Below are 20,821 nucleotides of genomic sequence, written 5' to 3'. Positions count from 1 at the left end.
AGCTTCAGAAGGACCAAAGGCTACCCTGACCCAGAGGGAGACGCTACCTGATCCAGAGGAGACCTGACCTGACCAGAGTTTGACCTTGAACTGGGACTGGACTCTGACTTTTGCCTGCTGCACTTGTGAGTTTAACAAGGGAAGCTAATTAGCCTTAAGCGGGCACAAGGCCCAGTGGATTGGGATTTGGCAGAACACAGGGGAAGACACCAAGATGCAGGTTCTTGTCTGGTGTGCTTCCTGAAGTATTTTGTGGGCCACTGTGAGATACAGGAAGCTGGACTAGATGGGCCTATGGCCTGATCCAGTGGGGCTGTTCTTATGTTCTTAACTACAATTCCAAGGAGGCCTTGCAGGTCTCTTATCTGGTGTGCTCCCTGGGGCATTTGGTGGGCCACTGTGAGATACAGGAAGCTGGGCTAGAGGGACCTACAGCCTGATCCAGCGGGGCTCTTCTTATGTTCTTATATTAGTCCATTGCTCACCCTAAAGCACATAGCATCCCGGTGAACACCTTTAATTTTTTGGCTTTGCTCCAAACAAGCAGCACTTTTGTTATTCATTCTCTCCCAAACATTTAACGGGCTCCATTTTGTCTTGTTTGTTTTCAGTCCGATATTGGTGTATTTTTATGTTTTTTTTTGTAGTGGTGATGGGGAAACACATGCGCCCGATTTATTTCGCTCCCTTTTGAATTATGCACGTGGAAACGAGGGGGGGGGGAGAATATTCTTTCTCCATATGTTGTGGCTGAATCGTCGTATTTGCATAACCCAAAGACAGCTGCAGCTATAAAGCTTCAAACTTGGCTTGATTTATACGGCAGAAGGGAAAACAGAGGCTACGGCCGTGACTTCAGTTTGGTGGGCTTCCAATCCGCAGGGCTAAATTTGGTGCCGTTCAGCCTGTTCAAGATACGATTTCCAACAGGGGTTTTCTTCGTGTCCTTCAGGATGAAAATTCTGGAGCCCGGCAAACCAGGAGGTGCTTCTGACAATACATTTTTGAACTCATGTTTATGAAAAATCCATGTAAGAGCACAACCAGAAAAGAGGGCAGTCATGTGTCTTTGGCATGCCAGATCGTGGCACCAGGATGCAGGTCTTCTTGTTATCTGGTGTGCTCCCTGGGGCATTTGGTGGGCCGCTGTGAGATACAGGAAGCTGGACTAGATAGGCCTATGGCCTGGTCCAGCGGGGCTCTTCTTATGTTCTTATCGTCCAGATGTGAGGGTTCGTTTCATGACTAGTAGAGAAGGTTCTAGAACAGTGGTTCTCACACATTTAGCACCAAGACCCACTTTTTAGAATGAGAATCTGTCAGGACCCACTGGAACTGATGTCATGACCGGGAGTGATATCATCAAGCAGGAAAATTTTTAACAATCCTAGGGTAGTAGGCTAAGCATGGTAGGCTAGTATGGTAATCCTAGTATGGTAAGTACCATACTTACTTTCATGGTAAGGAAAACTCCATACTTACCCAGGAGTTTACTATCACGTACCCATTTACTATCATTGTTAAAAGAACATACAGAGGAGATTGTTAAATGTACAGGTCTGTCACGTTTCCCCAAATGCAGTCACATCCCATGGGAGCATCAAGCCTAACATATTCAAAATAAAATATTGACATGAATGGGGACCCACATGAAATGAGCTCGTGACCCGCCTAGTGGGTCCCAACCCACAGTTTGAGAAACGCTGTTCTAGATGGTTCGGAAAACATTAATCTAGCACAGGGGTGCTCAATAGGTGGATCGCGATCTACCAGTAGATCGCGAAGCAAAATGAGTAGATTGCGGAGTGCCGACCCCCCCCTTCAGGTGCCTCTGGGAGGAAATGCCGGGAGTAAGGCCCATTGTACTCAATGGGGCTTACTCCCAGGTAAGTGTGGCTAGGATTGCAGCCTCACAGCCTAATCCTAGGCATGTCTACTCAGGAGTAAGTCCTGTTATACTCAGTGGGGCTCAAGGTACACCAACATACATTGTACACATAAATGTTATATGTTATGGTGGCGCGAACATTGTAAAAAAAAAAACTCTGGTAGATCTCCGGGCCTTGCTGGGTTTCAAAGTAGCTCTCGAGCCAAAAAAGTGTGAGCACGCCTGATCTAGCAGTTAGCTAGGAAAGTTGCATGGAGCTACAGTGTTCCAAGACAGGGGACCACTGAATACCAGATTCTGGGAACAGTACCAGATCTAGGGAGGGCTTCTGCATGGAACTTCAATGGAGGAATGCCATTGCTGGGTTCAGGGAGGGTTGTTGTGAGTTTCCCAGAGGAACCTGTTTAGCTCCTGGCCTCCTGGGCAAGATATTCTGATCCAAGAGGGTTCCTCCTACATTCTTAAGGCCAAAGATCTCCTTGTCCACCACCTTCCCCTGTCACTGCAACCCATTCTTTCCTGGCTTTGTTCCCTTCGCACAATCACCACACAATCACCATTCAATTCAGGCAGAAACACAGTTCTAAGCAGAGAGGGTCACCAGACCCCATGTGACCTTCCACAACCGATGCAAGGAATTCCCTGCCAAGAAATACGGTGAGGGTTGCTAACTCAGGCTTGCATCACAACCCTATGCATGTCTTCTCAGAAGTAACTGCTGTTGAAATCAATGGGGGTTGGGAGGGATTGGGAAGATTGCAGCCCTTAGCCAGATTACTGAAGGAACAGGAGGGGAGAACATCTCCATATGGAGATGGAGAACTATGGACAACTATCTCCATAGCTAACAGCTGTGCAAGTGAAATGGAACCTCCATAGTCAGATTCAGTACACCTTTGAATACCGTCTGCTGGGGAACAACAGTGGGAGAGAGTTGGATGTCCTGCTTGCAGACCTCCTTGAGGTCTCTCTTGTGGGCTTCCGGGAACCGGATGCTAGAATAGAGCAACCTTTCATCGGATTTGGAAAGGCTCTTTCCCGTTTCTATTGAGAAGGGGAAAGGGGGTATAGCACAATCTGCAAAAGCCCCCCTTCCTATGGTAAAGGGATATCCCAGCATCCAGGCTAGTTGCGATCAACAAAATACACACAGAGGAGTGGAGGCGTTAAGGTTTCCAGAGAATTATACTTCGTAGTAATTTAAATGCATTTTTCTCATCAGGATCACAGGTTCTAACACTTGGGAACAGGAAGCCCTAAAGCCAGCGATTCCCAAAGGTACCTGAGTCACAATGCCCCTACAGCCTCTTCTTCCTGGCTTAGACAGGCAATCTTAGATCACGTGAAATCTAGCAAGACTGAAGTTAGTGGCATCCAAATCTCAAGATTTTGTGAGATTGAAGATGGGGACACCCACATCTTGCAAGATTTTGCACCCCCCCAATCTCAAACGGTCTGGGTGCTACCATCTTGGATCTCACCTGGTAGCACCTGGGAGAACAGGTAGGAGGAAGACAGAGACATCCCACGGTGCCCCTGTGAGTGTGCACTTCCAAGGCGTGGTTACACACACTTTGGGAACCCCTGCCCTGCCTAAAGCTGTTTCCTTTCTGTGCATGTACGGTGAGGATGGCCTGCCAGGGCGAAGAGCTTTGGTATAGGACATCCTTCTCTTTGGGCACCTGGAGAGAAAGAGAGGGTGTGTGAGAAGGAGTGAGGAAGGAAATAAAGGGACACAACTCCTGCAAGAACCACAGAGAGGGACAGGTAGATTTTAGAAATGGGTTATGTCAGAATGCCAGATGCAAGGAAGGGCACCAGGATGAGGTCTCTTGTTATCTGGTGTGCTCCCTGGGGCATTTGGTGGGCCGCTGTGAGATACAGGAAGCTGGACTAGATGGGCCTATGGCCTGATCCAGTAGGGCTGTTCTTATATTCTTAACTACAATCCCCAGGAAGCTCTGCAGGTCTCTTGTTATCTGGTGTGCTCCCTGGGGCATTTGGTGGGCCGCTGTGAGATACAGGAAGCTGGACTAGGTGGGCCTATGGCCTGATCCAGTGGGGCTGTTCTTATGTTCTTAACTACAATTCCCAGGAAGCCTTGCAGGTCTCTTGTTATCTGATGTGCTCCCTGGGGCATTTGGTGGGCCGCTGTGAGATACAGGAAGCTAGACTAGGTGGGCCTATGGCCTGATCCAGTGGGGATGTTCTTATGTTCTTATGTTAGATGGTCTCAGGTGACTGGACCTCTGGAGTCCTGCAAGCTCTATTGCGCCCAAATCCCAACAGTTTGAAAATGGCAGCACTTTGCTCCTCGAGGCAGGATGCCAGAAGGATCTAACCGTGTTGCTCTGTGCCAGCCCAGCCCTGTCAAATCCTCTTACTGGCGACTGAAGTGATGGACCACCTCTTGGTCCAGGCTTGACCCTGGAGGTGTCTGGTTACCTAAATTGCTGTCTACGTCTGGCCGGTGTTGGAACCCTTCCTTTCAAAGCAGGATTGTTGGAGCCTGCCATGCTTAACCGGGTGGCCCTATCTTAGCTCCACCACAGAGCATGAGATCTTGTGTACCTGACCTTCCCCTCCCCTCCCTGCTGAACGCCGAGCAGGATTTCCTTTGGCTGGCAAAAGCTGCTTTCTCGGGGTCACACAACCAGCCAAAAGTACATAGCACAGAAATGATTTTTTTGCCCCCTCACCTCTCTCACCTTTTCTTTAACAACTGGCAAGATTTGCCGGCTCTGCGTTCGTTGTCAAGAGGCTTCCGCGGCCTCCGAACTCCCCGCGTCTTAAAAATCAATGAGCTAGACAATGAAAGCGAGAACATTTCTTGCTTCATCACGTCCTGGGCTACCCATAATCTGTGGCAGAAGACACAGCAGAAACCTGCCGGACTCCAAAACCCCCATGGTGGTTGGCAACCTTCAGTCTCAAAAGACTCTGGTATAAGCCTACAGCACCCGGTATTCCCAGGCGGTCTCCCATCCAAGTACTGACCAGGCCTGGCCCTGCTTAGCTTCCCAGATCAGACGAGATCGGGAGATAGTGTTCAGTATAGGGAGATAGTTGGCAACCTTCAGTCTCGAAAGACTATGGTATAAGCCTACTGCACCCGGTATTCCCAGGCGGTCTCCCATCCAAGTACTAACCAGGCCTGACCCTGCTTAGCTTCTAAGATCAGACAAGATTGGGCATGTGCTGGGTAACAGTTGCTGCCAATAATGCGCACACACCATACCAATGTGGTTCCGACAACTCCAGTTTCCCAATGGGACGTGTGGATTCCGAACATCAGCTCAGACTGTTCTGCTTTTTCCAGGATCAGCCATTTCTAGTACCATCCTGGGAAAACAGACTCCAGTAAGATGATAACAGAAATAGCACTTTTCAACAAATAAGTCCCTGCCCCAAGTGGTTTGCAATCCAGAGGCAGACACACAATGGAGGCGACAGAAGCAGGGAAGGAGAGTGATGGCAAGCTCATTGTGCAGGTACATTCATTTCGGCTTAGCAGCAGCAACTGTTACCCTGCAAATGCCTGATCTCGTCAGAACTTGGCAGCTAAGCAGGGTCAGGCCTGGTTAGTACTTGAATGGGAGACCGCCTGGGTATACTGGTTGCTGTAGGCTTATACCATGTCTTTCGATGCCTGATCTTGTCTGATCTTGGAAGCTAAGCAGGGTCAGGCCTGGTTAGTACTTGGATGGGAGACCGCCTGGGTATACTGGTTGCTGTAGGCTTATACCATAGTCTTTCCATGCCCGATGTCGTCTGATCTCAGAAGCTAAGCAGGGTCAGGCCTGGTTAGTACTTGGATGGGAGACCACTTGGGAATTCTGGGTGCTGTAGGCTTATGCCATAGTCTTTCGAGACTGAAGGTTGCCAACCAGTGGCAGTAAGCCACTAAGGGCACAATCCTAAATGGGAGACGGACCGGGCCTGGGGAGTATTGCAAAAGCACATCTGTGCCTCCTCTGGTGTCAGCCGGGCCAGTGCACGGACACGTGCTGGCTTGTAGAGGCTGCACCCAGCTGTAATGATGGAACCAGGTAAATTCATTGCAGTTGAGTTTGGCCGGTGCGGGGACCTGGGGTGTGTGAGAAGGGGAGGCATTAGGGGGAAGGGGAGGGCGGGTGGGCCCATGGGTGGGTGGTAGGAGAGTGGGGGTGGGGCCAGTATCTGGCCCTTGAGCTGGATCCTGACCCTGTTCCCGGGCAGCCTGGCACAGCTCTGGGCTGTTCAGATCTGCTCCATCTCTGTAGGTGGCACGGATCTGAGCGACTCCATTGGGGCTGCTGCGGCTCGACCCAAGATAAGGGGACGCAATTCCCCTTGCCCCAGGCTGAGCTGCTTGGGCCAGTGTTGTGTCACAGCTCCTCCCCACTAGGTATCGTGCCCGCTTAAGGCTGGTTAGTTTCCCTTTGCTAACTCACCCGGGTAGTAAGCACGCGTCAGAGTTAAGTCCCAGTCCAATAAGTGCAGATTGCCAAATCACAGTCCAAAGTCAATATGCCGGGTCACAGTCCAAGGTCAAAGTCCAGGTAAGCCAGTTAGTCAATGCAAGCTGCCAAATCAGAGTCCAGAAACGATATGCCAGGTCACAGTACAAGGTCAAATTCCAGTCAGGTCAGGTCTCCTCTGGGTCAGGTAGCATCTGCCTCTGGGTCAGGGTAGCCTTTGGTCCTTCTGAAGCTGCCTTTTATCCTTTGTGTCCCATTAAGTGCAAATGCAGCTCAGCTGTGAGCTACCTTCTTAGCTCATTCAAAGTCCCATCAAGGTCAAATGAAGCTCAGGTGTCCAACCAGGTCTCCATTGGCCTTGATTGATTACAGCTGTGGAGCCAGTCCTGCCCTTCCCAGAGCTGTCAAACAGCTGTCAAAACAGGGAATTGCTGTCAACACCACATCATCCACCTGATGATCTTCTGATCTTCCATTACAGCCAGCCAGCCTCCCCGTTCCAGCACAAGTTAGGATTGGGCTGTCTGAGTAACTAGGAGGCCCCACAATGGTGGAGGGTGACTGTGCTTTCAGACCCATCTTCTCTGTAGGCATCAGGAAAGAGCCTCCATCGTTGAAAAACCCTGTTGCCTCCCCCAAACCATTGATGCTCTTAGCACTGCTGCTTAAAGAAGCTTACAACTTACACATGAAGTCCTCTCTGTTGCTCTGCATTGCATCCGCTGAAATTTTGCAGTCTCTCCATTCAGACTACTACAGCTCTTGAGAAGCTACCAAGTATGCAAATATAGTACAACAAAATCAGATGTTGGAACACTCCCAGTTTCCACTACCGAACGTTTCCTATAAGGCAGTGGTTCCCAGAAACTACCCAGAAACTACCCAGTTTCCACTCCCAGTTCCACTACCGAACGTTTCCTATAAGGCAGTGGTTCTCAAATGTACCTGGGTCATGACACCCCCCCTCTGCCTCTTCTTCCTGGCTCAGTTGGGTGCTGCCATCTTGGATCCCATTAAATCTCATGAGAACCAAGATGGTGGTACCCACATCTCATGAGATTACTTGAGATCCAAGATGATGACACCCAAATCTTGGGAGATTCGGGTGCTGCCCTCCTCGAAAAAACTTGTGAGATTTTGTAAGATCCAAGGTGGTGGCATCTGGGGAAACAGGTAGGAGAGGCTACTGGGTTCATCCTTGAGTGCTCCACAATGTCCTAAGGCACCACAACATACACTTGGAATCCCTGCTGTAAGAGATACTCAACCTGCACTAACTAACAGGAAAGAAACACCAATCACATCAACAAAGAGAATTTGGGCTACCTGCTCCCAGGCAATCTGTGTCGTTCTTGCGTTGTCTACCCACAGCTGCAGTTATGAATCTTCATTTACATGGATATGGGATGAAAGCACCTTCAGGTAAGCAGCTAAAGTGCAAACTAATTGGAAAGAGTCATTTGGAGAAGGGCCCCCATCAAAATTTGTGCAACGGTCAAGCGCTTGACCATCTGTCTGTGAGAAGAGCTGGACAAAACGTCCAACCTGTTTTTGGAGGCTGCCCGGATAGCAGGAACTGCTTTGACGTCCCATCACTTTCAATGGAGGGAGGTCTCAATTCAGGGCTGGAGCCGTCGCACCAAATGGGTCTGGCTCCGGGATCTCCTGCTGTTTGTACTGATGTGAGGCTGACAGGTCAGGAGAATGTCCACGGAGAGGCTCCATGTGGGTTGTTTTCTGGGCTGTGCCGGGAAAAGATGTATTCATCATTCCAGGCAGCCAAGAGAAAAATCTGGACCGTTCAAAAGGTTGGAGAAGGAGGAGGAGGAGGAATACAACTGGGAGATCATTAGTGTGAGTTTTGCATTTGCCAAGAAGGACCTCGTGGAGACCTGGCAGGGGTTTCGCTTATCAAATGTCGGCTCTCGGCAGGATGTGTCAATCCCTAAACTTGACAAATGGGAAAGCAAAAAGAGGGAGATGGGAAAAGCAGACAGGCTGGAACATTTTGTGTGTATCAAACCCTTGTCTATATTTGAGAAGTAATTAACATTTGGGCTTAGGTGGAAAACTGGGGAGGGGGAGAGGGGGAAAAAAATCCTTTCCAATGCTCCTTTGTACGAGGCCAAGAGTTAATTGGATTTCAAAGAGTAATCCAGCCCTAAGTCACGCGCGGATCAGGCAGCAGTTGTGGTTGTTCAACGGAAAGATCTGGCAAGCTTCAGGAGAGGAAATGGGACCAGAGCATTGCAATGCCTAGAGTAGACCCATGGAAGACACAATCCACCAATAAAGATAAGGCATCCTAACTGTGATGTCAGGAAGTCTCCAGAAGCCCTAGTATTTTGGCTGCATACCTGGGACTCTCGGATGAGGGAGACCATATATGTGCAGATAGACCTACAGGATCCAGGCTAGTGACCACCTGGTGATAGTGAATTCTATGAGAGAGGGAGAAAAGCTCTTTCTCTCCCCTACTTTGCAGGTCATCCTACCCAAAGTGCCAAATTGGTGCCAAAGATATTGGGACGTTGCCAACTGGTGCCAAAGATATTGGTGCCAAAGATATTGGGACGTTGATATTGGGTCATTGGCGTCAAAGATATATGGGCGTTTAATGCCACTTTATACTGAGTGTGACAACTGGCCTAATCTTGCCCAGTACTGTCTGCTCCATTTGGTCTGCAAGATCTGTTTGTAGGTGAATATGTGTTTTTAATACACATTAAATAATTTTAATAATATTAATTTATGAATCCAGTCCTGTCTGGGTTGCTGGCTCTGCAGTACAGCAGTACAGAAATGGCCACCACAGCTGTATCCTGTGGGGCCCGAGAGGCAGCCGGAGGTCTCCTTGGGGTAAAGGAACATTGGTTCCCTTTCCCCGTGCTGGGACCAGGCAGCCACTATGGGGCTACTTGGATCTGCACCAGCTCAATAGCACCGACTCATTAGCTGGTGCAGATTCAAGTAGTCTGCAGGGCTTTCAGGAGTGGGGGAGGGGGTAGGATTCGGTGGCAGCCTTTGCTGCTGTCCTCACGATTCTCCTGGGCCTGAACCGCCCATGGGCCACCCTTTCCCCCCACCTAGTTTTGCCCCTCCCTGCCTTTTCCTTGCCCTCCCCCGCCTTGGAATGCCTCCTCGCCACTTGGTGGCCTACACACAACCGTGGGCTTCGGGCGGACGTCCAAGTCAACTGGTGCTGGCCCCTTTGCTGGTGCCTTATGGCACTTTTGTGATGGCTGTTGCCTGGGCAGTAAGAGCTGCCCAGCCCAGGCATGAGATTGAGCCCACATTTCTTTCTGATAGAATTAGTTAATTGGTAGCATGTGGGGAAGGACCCAGAACATGCTCAGGAGCAGGGGAGAGAGGAAGCCTGGCCCTTTGGGGTTGTTTAGTTCCAAAAGTGCAGCAACTCTTACCCTGCAGATGCCCGATCTCATCTGAACTCGGAAGCTAAGCAGGGTCAGGCTTGGTTAGTACTTGGATGGGAGACCGCCTGGGAATACCGGGTGCTGTAGGCTTATACCATAGTCTTTCGAGACTGAAGGTTGCCAACCAGTTCCAAAAGTATCATCAAGAGGAGCTTCTGATAGGATTAATTGCTAGCATGTGGGAAAGGACCCAGAACATGCTCAGGAGCAGGGGAGAGAAGAAACCTGGTCCTTTGGGGTTGTTCAGTCAAGTACATATCTTCAAGAGGAGTCTGTGGTGGCTTCATAAGATGATTTGTGGACCGTTTTGTCCCCCCCCCACCATTCCCAGAACACTCGATGCCCCAGTGTTTCCCTTCCAATGCCGAATAATCCACCAGCCCAAGTTGAGGCGGTTTGCGCGATCGGCTTTGCCAAACGGGCTGCGGCGTGCTCAGTTGATCCTATTTGTCTTCAGGCTGTTCTTCAACTTTTCGCTTTAGCCCTGCCAAATCCCAGATGAGCTCGCTTGCTGGAGTGACGCAGCTCCTTTTCCCCAGAGAGTCAAAAAAGAACCTTCCCCTGTCACATCTAAATAGCATTTTCTCAGCCGCTCCAATGTCGGTTTGCGTTTTTATTTATTTATTTTTGGGGGCTCAAGCAGGATGCGCTCCTATAAATCACACATTTCGACGTGTAAGGAAACGAGTTTTGATATGTTACAGAGCGATTCCCTGGCAAATCTATACATGCCGCCGCGACGTGGTGAGCCTTAGCGGCTCCTGGTTGCTACGGCTGAGCGAGAAGCGTATTTATAAAAATTCACAGGCTTGTCCCTGCGGAGCAAAACGGAGAGACAAATAGTTTCCTGATCACTCGGGAGGGGGGGGGTTTAAAAAAACTGTCACACCATCTGAAGGATTTAAAAGAACATTTTTTGGGCGCCTTCGATATTTTGCAGCTAAAATCTGGCACCGACATGGTGTTAAACTCCAATCCAACAAAGGCTAAAGGTGAGTTTACACAATCAATAAGCGTAGTTATCTTTCCGTGGTTTGTTTCTTATGTTTGGGATCAGCCCTGGAGGGGAAGGTGAGGGTCTCTCCCCCCCATTTCCTGATCTTGTAATGCTTGTGCTCTTCCACTAGGTGTCACTATCCTTTTCTTTGTTCCAATGATGTTTATCGGGGGTGGCCAACAGTGTCTGGTGAGCTACCAGCGGACCTTTGACCTGCAGTGTGCGGCTTGCTGAAATATGTTGCTTGAGCTGCCTTTTGCATCACAATTAAAATGAAAGGTAAATGACAGCAATAATTATGACACAATTAATGTAATGACACAATTAAGAGGAAAGAGAAATGACAGCTTTTCAAGCTTTATGGCACCTTGGCGGCGGCGATGCGGCGATGGATGGGACCCGGGGGCTGTAAAGTGAGAGTCCACTGGATGAACAGCCCAATCCTATACATGTCTACTCAGAAGTAAGTCCCATCAGTCGATGGGGCTTACTCCCAGGAAAGCGTGGATAGGATTGGGCTGTAAAGCATGACTTGAACGTTCAAGGTGAGTAAATACATCTAAGAATTGCAGTGCTTTTAAAATACTGCCGCTCTCAAGCGTCTCTCTTGGGGCTTTTGAACACCTGGAGTTGATCGTATGTGGCTCTTATGTCCAACAAGTTCGGCCACCCCTGACGTATATCCTGCCTTTCCGTCACAAGCAAGAGCATGGCTTACGATCGACATAATTTAAAATAAGAACAGTGTTTTAAAACAAATGTTGGAGAAATTAACAACACTGAAAAAGCCAGAGCTCAGAATGTAACATAGGCCTGTTCGGGATGAGGGCACTCTTTGGTGGTGGTTGGCGACCTTCAGTTTCGAAAGACTATGGTATAAGCCTACAGCACTTGGTATTCCCAGGAGGTCCATCAGAGATGGATGGAACCAGCAAAGCATTATGGGCAGGGGAGGTCCAAGTCTTCCTTGAGGCAGCAGGTCAAAAGCTGCCCTCCTTCCCTGATGATGTATCAGCCTCTACTTCTCCCACCCTCCAATGCTCTCGCTCAGCACTATCTTCCCCTCTACATATCCTCTTCCCCTCTTCCTTTTCCAACTCAGGGAATGGAAGATGAAGGAGGAGCAGTGCAGGCTATTAGGTGGACTGAACTGGGGGCTCCCCCCATCAATCTCAGTTCAGTTCAGTTCAGTAAGACCTTTATTGGCATAAAATACAGAGAAAGAACAAAACAAAACAAAAATATACAAAGACAACACAACATAGACATCAGTCTTTTCCTCACATACTGCCCAGAGTTCCAGAGTTCTGCCTGGCAATTACCCCAGATAAAAAGGCAGCGACCCTATCAAGGGTCTCAGAGTCAGGTGTGGAAAGGAGAGACTGAAGCATGATTGAGTCCTCCCAGCCCTGTATCCTAGTTAGCAAAGGGCCTAGATATTTCTTGCGTGAGACGTCATGAAATGGGCAGTAGAAAAGGGTATGTGTTATGGTCTCAATACAATCCCTACCACACTTGCATTTCCTCTCCGAGTAGGGAATACCACTGAACCTGCCCGATAACACGGCTGATGGAAGAGCATTACATCTTGCAAGTGTGAATGCTCTCCGAGCCTGTGGGCACTCCAGGTGATAAAAGAAGGAGGCCGGTTTCCCAAAACTGATTGGAACATGGAGATAGAGTAGAGAGCATGTGGTTCTGGCGGCACTAAACAGCTCTTGTTGTTCAATGTCAAGAATTCTTTCTTTGACGATTCTGTAAGCAGCATCACAACCAATCATGCCTAGCTCTGCAGTGTCCAGCCCTATTGACTTGGGTTTGGTTAGAAGATCAGTGATCTCTAATGGCAGGACTGAATCCGACAGTAATTGGAGCAAATGCCCCAGGGAGCACACCAGCTAACAAGAGACCTGCATCGTGGTGCCCTCCCTTGCATCTGGCATAGCCCATTTCTAAAATCAGGAGGTTGCACATACGCATCATGGCTTGTAACCCGTAATGGATTTTTCCTCCAGAAACTTGTCCAATCCCCTAAGAACATAAGAATCCTATAGTGCTCTTTGCTGCAGAGTACATGAGACCAAGAACAGGTGCCTGGAATGGAGCATGGATGACTATAGGATGGGTGTAAAAACCATAACAGAGCACAGCGTCTTCAAAATAATTTTGAAATAAGAGATAGGATAGGAAAGACCACTCAGGATGTATATGACTCTCACAATGTTTATTAGGATTTGTAGCCAGGGCTTCCCAAACACAGAAGCGTCCTCTTCCACTTCCCAACAGGAACGAGGACCCGCTACTGTCATGCAACAGATTTTCTTATCAGGAGCCAACCTGCAGCAGCTCCCATTTTGAGCTGCTAGCTTTCTGCATGCGGGGAGTTTTCTTTAGAAGGAGGTGCATTCAAAAACACAGCCATCCGTTTGAGGTGAAAACACGAGGAGCCCAAGCCTAAGCGTGTTTACTCAGAAATAAATCCTATTATAGTCCTCAGAGCTTACTCCCAAGCCAGTGTGGCTAGGATCGCAAACCCAAGGCCCTACCACAGCCATTTTCAACCACTGCGCCATGGCACACTGGTGTGCCGGTGAGTGGTCCACAGGTGTGCCACATAAATTTGGGGAAGGCCATTGATTAGTAGGGCCAATGGGGCATGTGAGCCCCCCACTGGCAGCACGGCATGCCTTGTCAATTGTCAAAAACCTGATGGTGCGCCTTGATCATTTTAGTGCCTTTGTCAGTGTGCCCTGAGATGGAAAAGGTTGAAAATCGCCGCCCTACCACTTTCCTCCGTGCAACTTGTTGACGGGCTCTTCGGCGCAGCCGTGATCCTCGTTCAAGGATTTCCGTTGTCGTTAGGGATGAGTAATTCCCTGTGACGGTGCCACAAAAGTAACCATGTACCACGGCAAGCCAGATGTTTATGGCATTGTTGGATTGGAATATATGGGTGCGTCAGCGCTCATCCCTGAGTCAGCCGGCAGACGGCATTCCATATGGTGATGGCACACACACAAAACTAATGAAGGCTGAGCAGATGTTTTTGGAGAGCTAAATAGTGCACGCAGAAGCCGGCATGATCGATAGACAGTCCTTCCATCTCCTGCACTTGCACTCTGCCAAGAAAGGCAGCCAGGAGGCAATAAATAAATAAATAAATAAATAGGCAACAACTTTCACAGGGACACACACACACACACACACACACACACACACACACACACACACACACACACTTCCCACAAATTGGGTTTGAATCAAGCCTTTGCAGTTCTGCCCCAAAGGTTGCCAGCTTCCGGTTCCAAGAGTGCATGTTTTATGTTTCAAGTGGTTAGGAGTACAGGGGCCCCCCGTATCCGCAGATTCATTTATCTGTGGATGCAGGGGGGGGTACCCTCCCCTTGCCTCTGCAAGCTCTTCTGAGCCCCACAGAGGCCACGGGTGTCCCCCCACGGCCTCTGCAGGGCTCAGAATGGTCGTTTAGGTTGAAAAACAGGAAGTGATGTTTTTATGCCTTTAAAAGGCATTAGGTGGGCTGGGGAAGCCCTCTTCCAGAGGGCGGGGGTGTCCCTGTGATCCATGGTTTCAGCTGTCCACAAGGGGTTCCAGAATGGAACCCCTGCAGATACCGGGGCACGCCTGTAATTTTGCTGGGAGAGTTCGGACAGACAAAAGAAAATATTTCTTTTCTCAGCGTGTGGTCGGTCTGTGGAACTCCTTGCCGCAGGATGTGGTGACGGCATCTGGCCAGGATGCTTTTAAAAGGGGATTGAACAAGTTTCTGGAGGAAAAATCCATTATGGGTTACAAGCCATGATGTGTATGTGCCACCTCCTGATTTTAGAAATGGGCTATGTCAGAATGCCAGATGCAAGGGAGGGCACCAGGATGAGGTCTCTTGTTATCTGGTGTGCTCCCTGGGGCATTTGGTGGGCCGCTGTGAGATACAGGAAGCTGGACTAGATGGGCCTGTGGCCTGATCCAGTGGGGCTGTTCTTATGTTCTTATGAGACCCAGCAGTTATGCCAGAAATGGGCTATGTTAGAATGCCAGATGCGAGGGAGGGCACCAGGATGTGGGTTTCTTGTTGCCTTGTGTGCTCCTTGAGGCATCTGGTGGGCCACTGTGAGATACAGGAAGCTGGACTAGATGGGCCTTGGGCCTGATCCAGCGGGGCTCTTATGTTCTTATGTCTTCTGCAACATCATCATGAATGCTGCAAAGAAAAGCTTGCTGCCCACTTACAGGTGACAAGAATTGGGCCAAAACCACCCAACATTTAGGAGGGAGCGTTGTGTTTTGCCAAATCCCCGGTCCACGCTTCGCCTAGAGAACCTATGTCCACCTTAAGCTTTTAGATTCCCCTTCGTTCCCCAACAAAGGCCCTAGTTTTGCACTGCAGGACCCCACCACCAGGGTAGCTTGCCTGTTCAAGCTACAGAGGTCCTCCTTCCTCCCCTCTCTTGCCAGCAACTTCTTCAGCCATCACAGCAACAACTTGGTCCTCAGCCAGTCTTGGGTGTGGCAGCCACAAACTAGTCTCCAGCGTCTCCAGCAGTCTCTGTTCCGGCAGTCCCTGTTCCAGCAATCCTCAGAAGTCCATTCTCCCATCTGTCCATTCGTCCATTGGTCAGTCAACAGGTCCAGTAGTCCATCAGCTCCTCTGTTGTAGTTTGTGTCCATTGGATTTAGTTCTACTTTCAGAAGCAGTTGACAAAAAATTTGTCCCGTATGACAGCCCTAGATGTAATTGAAGAGTGCTGTCATATACCTTCTCAGCCTTTTCTTCTCCTGGCTGAACATACCAAGTTCCCTCAACCTTCCCGCATAGGGCTTGTTCTCCAGCTCTCTGATCATCCTTGTTGCTCTCCTCTGAACCCATTCCAGATTGGCTGCATCTTTCTAAAGTGAGGTGCCCAGAATTGAACACAGTCGTCCTGTATTTGCTACCGAGGGATGTTACCCTGCACATGCCCGATCTCGTCTGATCTCGGAAGCTAAGCAGGGTCAGGCCTGGTTAGTACTTGGATGGGAGACCGCCTGGGAATGCCGGGTGCTGTAGGCTTATACCATAGTCTTTCGAGACTGAAGGTTGCCAACCATCTCCCTATACTGAACACTATCTCCCGATCTTGTCTGATCTTGGAAGCTAAGCAGGGTCAGGCCTGGTTAGTACTTGGATAGGAGACCGCCTGGGAATGCCGGGTGCTGTAGGCTTATACCATAGTCTTTCGAGACTGAAGGTTGCCAACCATCTCCCTATACTGAACACTATCTCCCGATCTTGTCTGATCTCGGAAGCTAAGCAGGGCCAGGCCTGGTTAGTACTTGGATGGGAGACCGCCTGGGAATACCGGGTGCTGTAGGCTTATACTATAGTCATTCGAGGCTGGAGGTTGCCAACCATAAGTGTGATGATGGCTGCATGCTTAGCTGGCTGTGAAGGGGGACTCTGCAAATCTGTGGAAAAGGAGGAGGAGAGGTCTTGAAATGGCTGTTGGCCAAGATGTTGAGAAGATCACTGAATACCTGTGACAGCGACACCTGCCAACCCAGCTTGTGGGCCTCCCAGACCATCTGTCTGGCCACAGTGGGACACAAGAACCTGGACTGGATGGATTTTCAGTATGATCCACCAGAGAAATTTGTTCTTAATCCTCATCATGGTCCCTTTCTTCTCTCCTTCCTTCTGCATTGTGAAATAATTCCAATGCAATACTTTCCACAGGTAGTTGCTTTGTAATGAGGCAGACCTTTGATCCATCTAGTTTAGCATATGCTACAATGGCTCTCCACGGTTTCAGACAAGGCACGGTTTCTGGGTAGGGATGAAAAGGGTTAACCTTGGGAACTTCTGCTTACAAGACTTGCCCATTGAGCTGGTCCACCCTTGCCACAGGATGTGGTGAGCGCACCTGGCCTCGATGGGGAAGGGGGTTGGGCAGACTGGAGAAAAAGTCCATCACTGGTTGTATGTCATGATGACTGAAGGGTTTTAGAGGTGGCTTATCTCTGAATGTCTGATGCAAGTGGCCACAGGATATAGCAGTGGCTACCAAATTTGCCTGGGTCACGCCACCCCACAGTCTCTTCTTCCTGATTGAGCCAGGTCACACCCTGGATCTTTTGAAATCTTGTGAGAGCCAAGGTGGCAGGGCCCAAATCTCATGAGATTTGGTGAGAACTGAGATGGCGGTGCCCAAGATAAGATTTGAGTGCCGCCATCTTGGATCACATGAGATGCCCAGGAGGAACAGGTAGGAGGGGCAATCCCATGGCATCCCTGTGAATGTACGGAGACAGCATTGTGTTGCACACTTTGGGAACCCTGGGATTCAGGGATTTTGATGTCTTGTGTGCTCCCTGAGGCATCCGGTGTTGCACTTTGTGATACAGGAAGCTGGACTAGGTGGACCTGTGGCCTGATCCAGCGGGGCTGTTCTTATGTTCTTAACTACAATTCCCAGGAGGACTTGCAGGTCTCTTGTTATCTGGTGTGCTCCTGGGGCATTTGGTGGGCCGCTGTGAGATACAGGAAGCTGGACTAGATGGGCCTGTGGCCTGATCCAGCGGGGCTGTTCTTATGTTCTTAACTACAATTCCCAGGAGGCCTTGCAGGTCTTCTTGTCTGGTGTGCTCCTTGGGGCATCTGGTGGGCCGCTGTGAGATACAGGAAGCTGGACTAGATGGACCTTTGGCCTGTTCCAGCAGGGCTCTTCTCATGTTCTTATGGAACTCCTTGCCGCATGATATAGTGATGGTGTCTGGCCTAGATGCCTTTCTAGAAGAAAAGTCCATCGCAGGTACAAGTTGTGGTGGGTTTGTGCAACCTCTTGGTTTTAGAAATAGGCTACCTCATAATCCCAGGTGCAACGGGATGTAGGTCTCTTGTTGTGTGCCCCCTGAGGCATCTGGTTGGTCACTGTGAGGTACAGGAAGCTGGACTAGATGGGCCTTTGGCCTGATCCAACAGGGCTCTTCTGATGTTCTTAAGAGTTATGGCAGCGATTTTCAACCTTTTCCATCTCAGGCCACACTGACAAGGTGCTAAAATGATCAAGGCACACCATCAGGTTTTGACAATTGACAAGGCACACCGTGCTGCCAGTGGGGGCTCACATCCCCATTGGCCCTACTAATAAATGACCTTCCCCCCAAATTCATGTGGCACACCTGTGGACCACTCACGGCACACCAGTGTGCCATGGCGCAGTGGTTGGAAATGGCTGAGTTACGGTTTCATCTACACATTTTTTTTTAATTTGTTAATAAATTATGACTTCCCATGTTCAAAGCGCAAGCGGAACCCCAGCTTCAACAGCAGGCCCTGACACTGCTTAGGTCCACATGTAAGAACTGAGCAATGACCCTCAGGAAGCTACTATCCCTTTCAGCGCAGTGAGTCTTGGAAGGTGAAAAAAAAAAAGGAACAGGAAAAGGTTGGGGAGAAAGCAGAGAAGTGCTTCTGCTGGGAGGTCTGATAAGAGCGCAAGCGAAAGTGCATTAATGCTCTGAAAAGCGATTCTGTAAAAATAGCATGGAATTTCATTCTAATCTTCTCTCCAAGCATTTAATCCTCATTCATGCTGGTCCTCCCTGATTATGCCACTGGGACTCTGCTTGTAATAGGCACTTGTTCGTGGCCCAGTCAATCCTGGAGTTTTGCACAAAGGCCGCTGCGCATGATTCTAATGAGTCGACGGAACTCTTTGGCGCATGCACTTCCATTCGGAAACATAACACAGCCATCTATGTGGGTGATTAGCCAGTGAGAACATAAGAAGAGCCCCACTGGTTAAGGCCATAGGCCCATCTAGTCCAGCTTCCTGTATCTCACAGCGGCCCACCAAATGCCCCAGGGAGCACACCAGACAACAAGAGACCTGCAAGGCCTCCTGGGAATTGTAGTTAAGAACATAAGAACAGCCCCACTGGATCAGGCTATAGGCCCATCTAGTCCAGCTTCCTGGATCGCACAGTGACCCACCAAATGCCCCAGGGAGCACATAAGACAGCAAGAGACCTACATCTTGGTGCCCTCCCTTGCATAGTGATAGGTGTAATTAGTCTGTGGAACTCCTTGCCACAGGATGCACATAAGAACATCAGTCCTGCTGGGTCAGGCCATAGGCCCATCTAGTCCAGCTTCCTGGATCTCACAGTGGCCCACCAAATGCCCCAGGGAGCACACAAGACAGCAAGAGAGCTGCATCCTGGTGCCCTCCTTTGCAGAGTGATAGGTGTAATTAGTTTGTGGAACTCCTTGCCGCAGGGCGCACATAAGAACATAAGAAGAGCCCCGCTGGGTCAGGCCACAGGCCCATCTAGTCCAGCTTCCTGGATCTCACAGTGGCCCACCAAATGCCCCAGAAGGCACACAAGACAACTGCACCCCGGTGCCGTCCCTTGCATCTGAAAGGGTGAGAAGTGACCTCTTGGATAAGTAGCTCCCTGGGAAAAAAGATAATGCACCTTATTTTTTTGCACATGGGTTGGCTCCAGCTTTTCGTTCTCATTTAAAGCTCTGGCGCTCACGCTAGCCATGCGCTAGCCCCGTCTCTCTCTCTCTCCTGGAACAATATGGTAGTGTCCCCACTTTTACTCCCACCATCCCAAAAGGCCGGCGACACCTGAGTGGAGATAAGCAACTGCTAACAGTAGCTCCTCGCATCATTTGTCCTTTTGTTGATGTGAGATGTGACTCCACCACGACGGAGACAGTTTCTGGGATCAAGGTATTGGGAAATGTCAGGGCTGAGTGGGGAGGTCAGGCCTCCAAATGGCAACTTTTGGAGTCAGCAAATGCAACACTGATAACTAGATAGATAACAAGACCTGGGGTTCAGCCTTAAGGATCAGCGGTGGATGCTGAGACCTGGTGGTCTTGGAGATGAGATGAGAGGGCTGACCATTATGAGCTTCCTGACACCTTACAGCAATGGTGTCACTAGGGTTAGTGTCACCCAGTGTAGAGGGGAGGGGTCAGAACCGGGTGAAGGAGGGTAGTGATGGCCGGAAAAATCTCTGTAGTCCAAATCTACCTGGCTTCCCAATGTGGAGCCCAAAGTCTACCTGCCAGGTAGACCTGGCCTCCCAGTCAGGGTTTGCCTTCCTTCAAAGAGTCTCCAGAGACCAATCTACCTGGCTTCCTGATGCAGAACCCAGGTCTACCCGCCCTGTAGACCCGGCCTCCTGGTTGGTCCAGTTTCCATCTTTCACTCTCTGGCTATCCTCCTTTGGTGTCAGCCCCCATGATGTTACCCGGTGTGGTTTGCACCCCCCGCAGCTTCCCCCCAGTGACACCGCTGCCTTCCAGATAGACATTGAGAGCTCTTCCATGGAGAACAAGAGAAGAGGCTGAAACACAGGAAGGAGAGTAGATGATGGCTTCAGGCCAGAGCAGTCCACATATAACGTTGCCTCCTACACACTCCCCCCTGCGGCCACCTCCCCCCCCCAATTTAAAAACCTTGCACACGCTTTAGTGTGTGCTTGCCCATTGAAGGCTGAAGGCAGGAGGGAGAAGACCAGTTCAGCACAGCAACAAATGGTTGGCAACCTTCAGTCTCGAAAGACTATGGTATAAGCCTACAGCACCCAGTATTCCCAGGCAGTCTCCCATCCAAGTACTAACCAGGCCTGACCCTGCTTAGCTTCCGAGATCCGACAAGATCAGGCATGGAAAGACTATGGTACAAGCCTACAGCACCTGGTATTCCCAGGCGGTCTCCCATCCAAGTACTATCCAGGCCTGACCCTGCTTAGCTTCCGAGATCAGACGAGATTAGGCATGGGAAGACTATGGTATAAGCCTACAGCACCTGGTATTCCCAGGCGGTCTCCCATCCAAGTACTATCCAGGCCTGACCCTGCTTAGCTTCCAAGATCAGACGAGATCGGGCATGGAAAGACTATGGTATAAGCCTACAGCACCTGGTAATTCCCAGGCGGTCTCCCATCCAAGTACTATCCAGGCCTGACCCTGCTTAGCTTCCGAGATCAGATGAGATCGGGCATGGAAAGACTATGGTATAAGCCA

At 49.8% G+C, this 20,821-nt stretch overlaps 1 protein-coding gene and 3 pseudogenes across 1 annotated transcript in view; 3 read left to right on the top strand and 1 right to left on the bottom strand.

Moving 5' to 3' along the window:
* Nucleotides 1-2,732: 2,732 nt before the first annotated feature.
* RBFOX1 (RNA binding fox-1 homolog 1) overlaps nucleotides 2,733-20,821 on the bottom strand; it is a 160,418-nt gene continuing 142,329 nt past the window's right edge. The window contains exon 8 of the mRNA XM_066640814.1: nucleotides 2,733-2,932. Coding sequence (XP_066496911.1) covers nucleotides 2,733-2,932 — 200 coding nt within the window. The remainder of the gene's footprint in view (nucleotides 2,933-20,821) is intronic.
* LOC136633925 (5S ribosomal RNA) lies at nucleotides 9,753-9,872 on the top strand (annotated as a pseudogene).
* On the top strand, nucleotides 15,727-15,847 carry LOC136634180 (5S ribosomal RNA; annotated as a pseudogene).
* Nucleotides 16,029-16,151, top strand: LOC136634018 (5S ribosomal RNA; annotated as a pseudogene).

Source organism: Tiliqua scincoides, chromosome 13 (assembly GCF_035046505.1).
Source record: "Tiliqua scincoides isolate rTilSci1 chromosome 13, rTilSci1.hap2, whole genome shotgun sequence".
NCBI lineage: Eukaryota > Metazoa > Chordata > Lepidosauria > Squamata > Scincidae > Tiliqua > Tiliqua scincoides.
The sequence above is the reverse complement of the archived record's forward strand: the minus strand, read 5'-3'. Positions and strand labels throughout refer to the sequence as shown.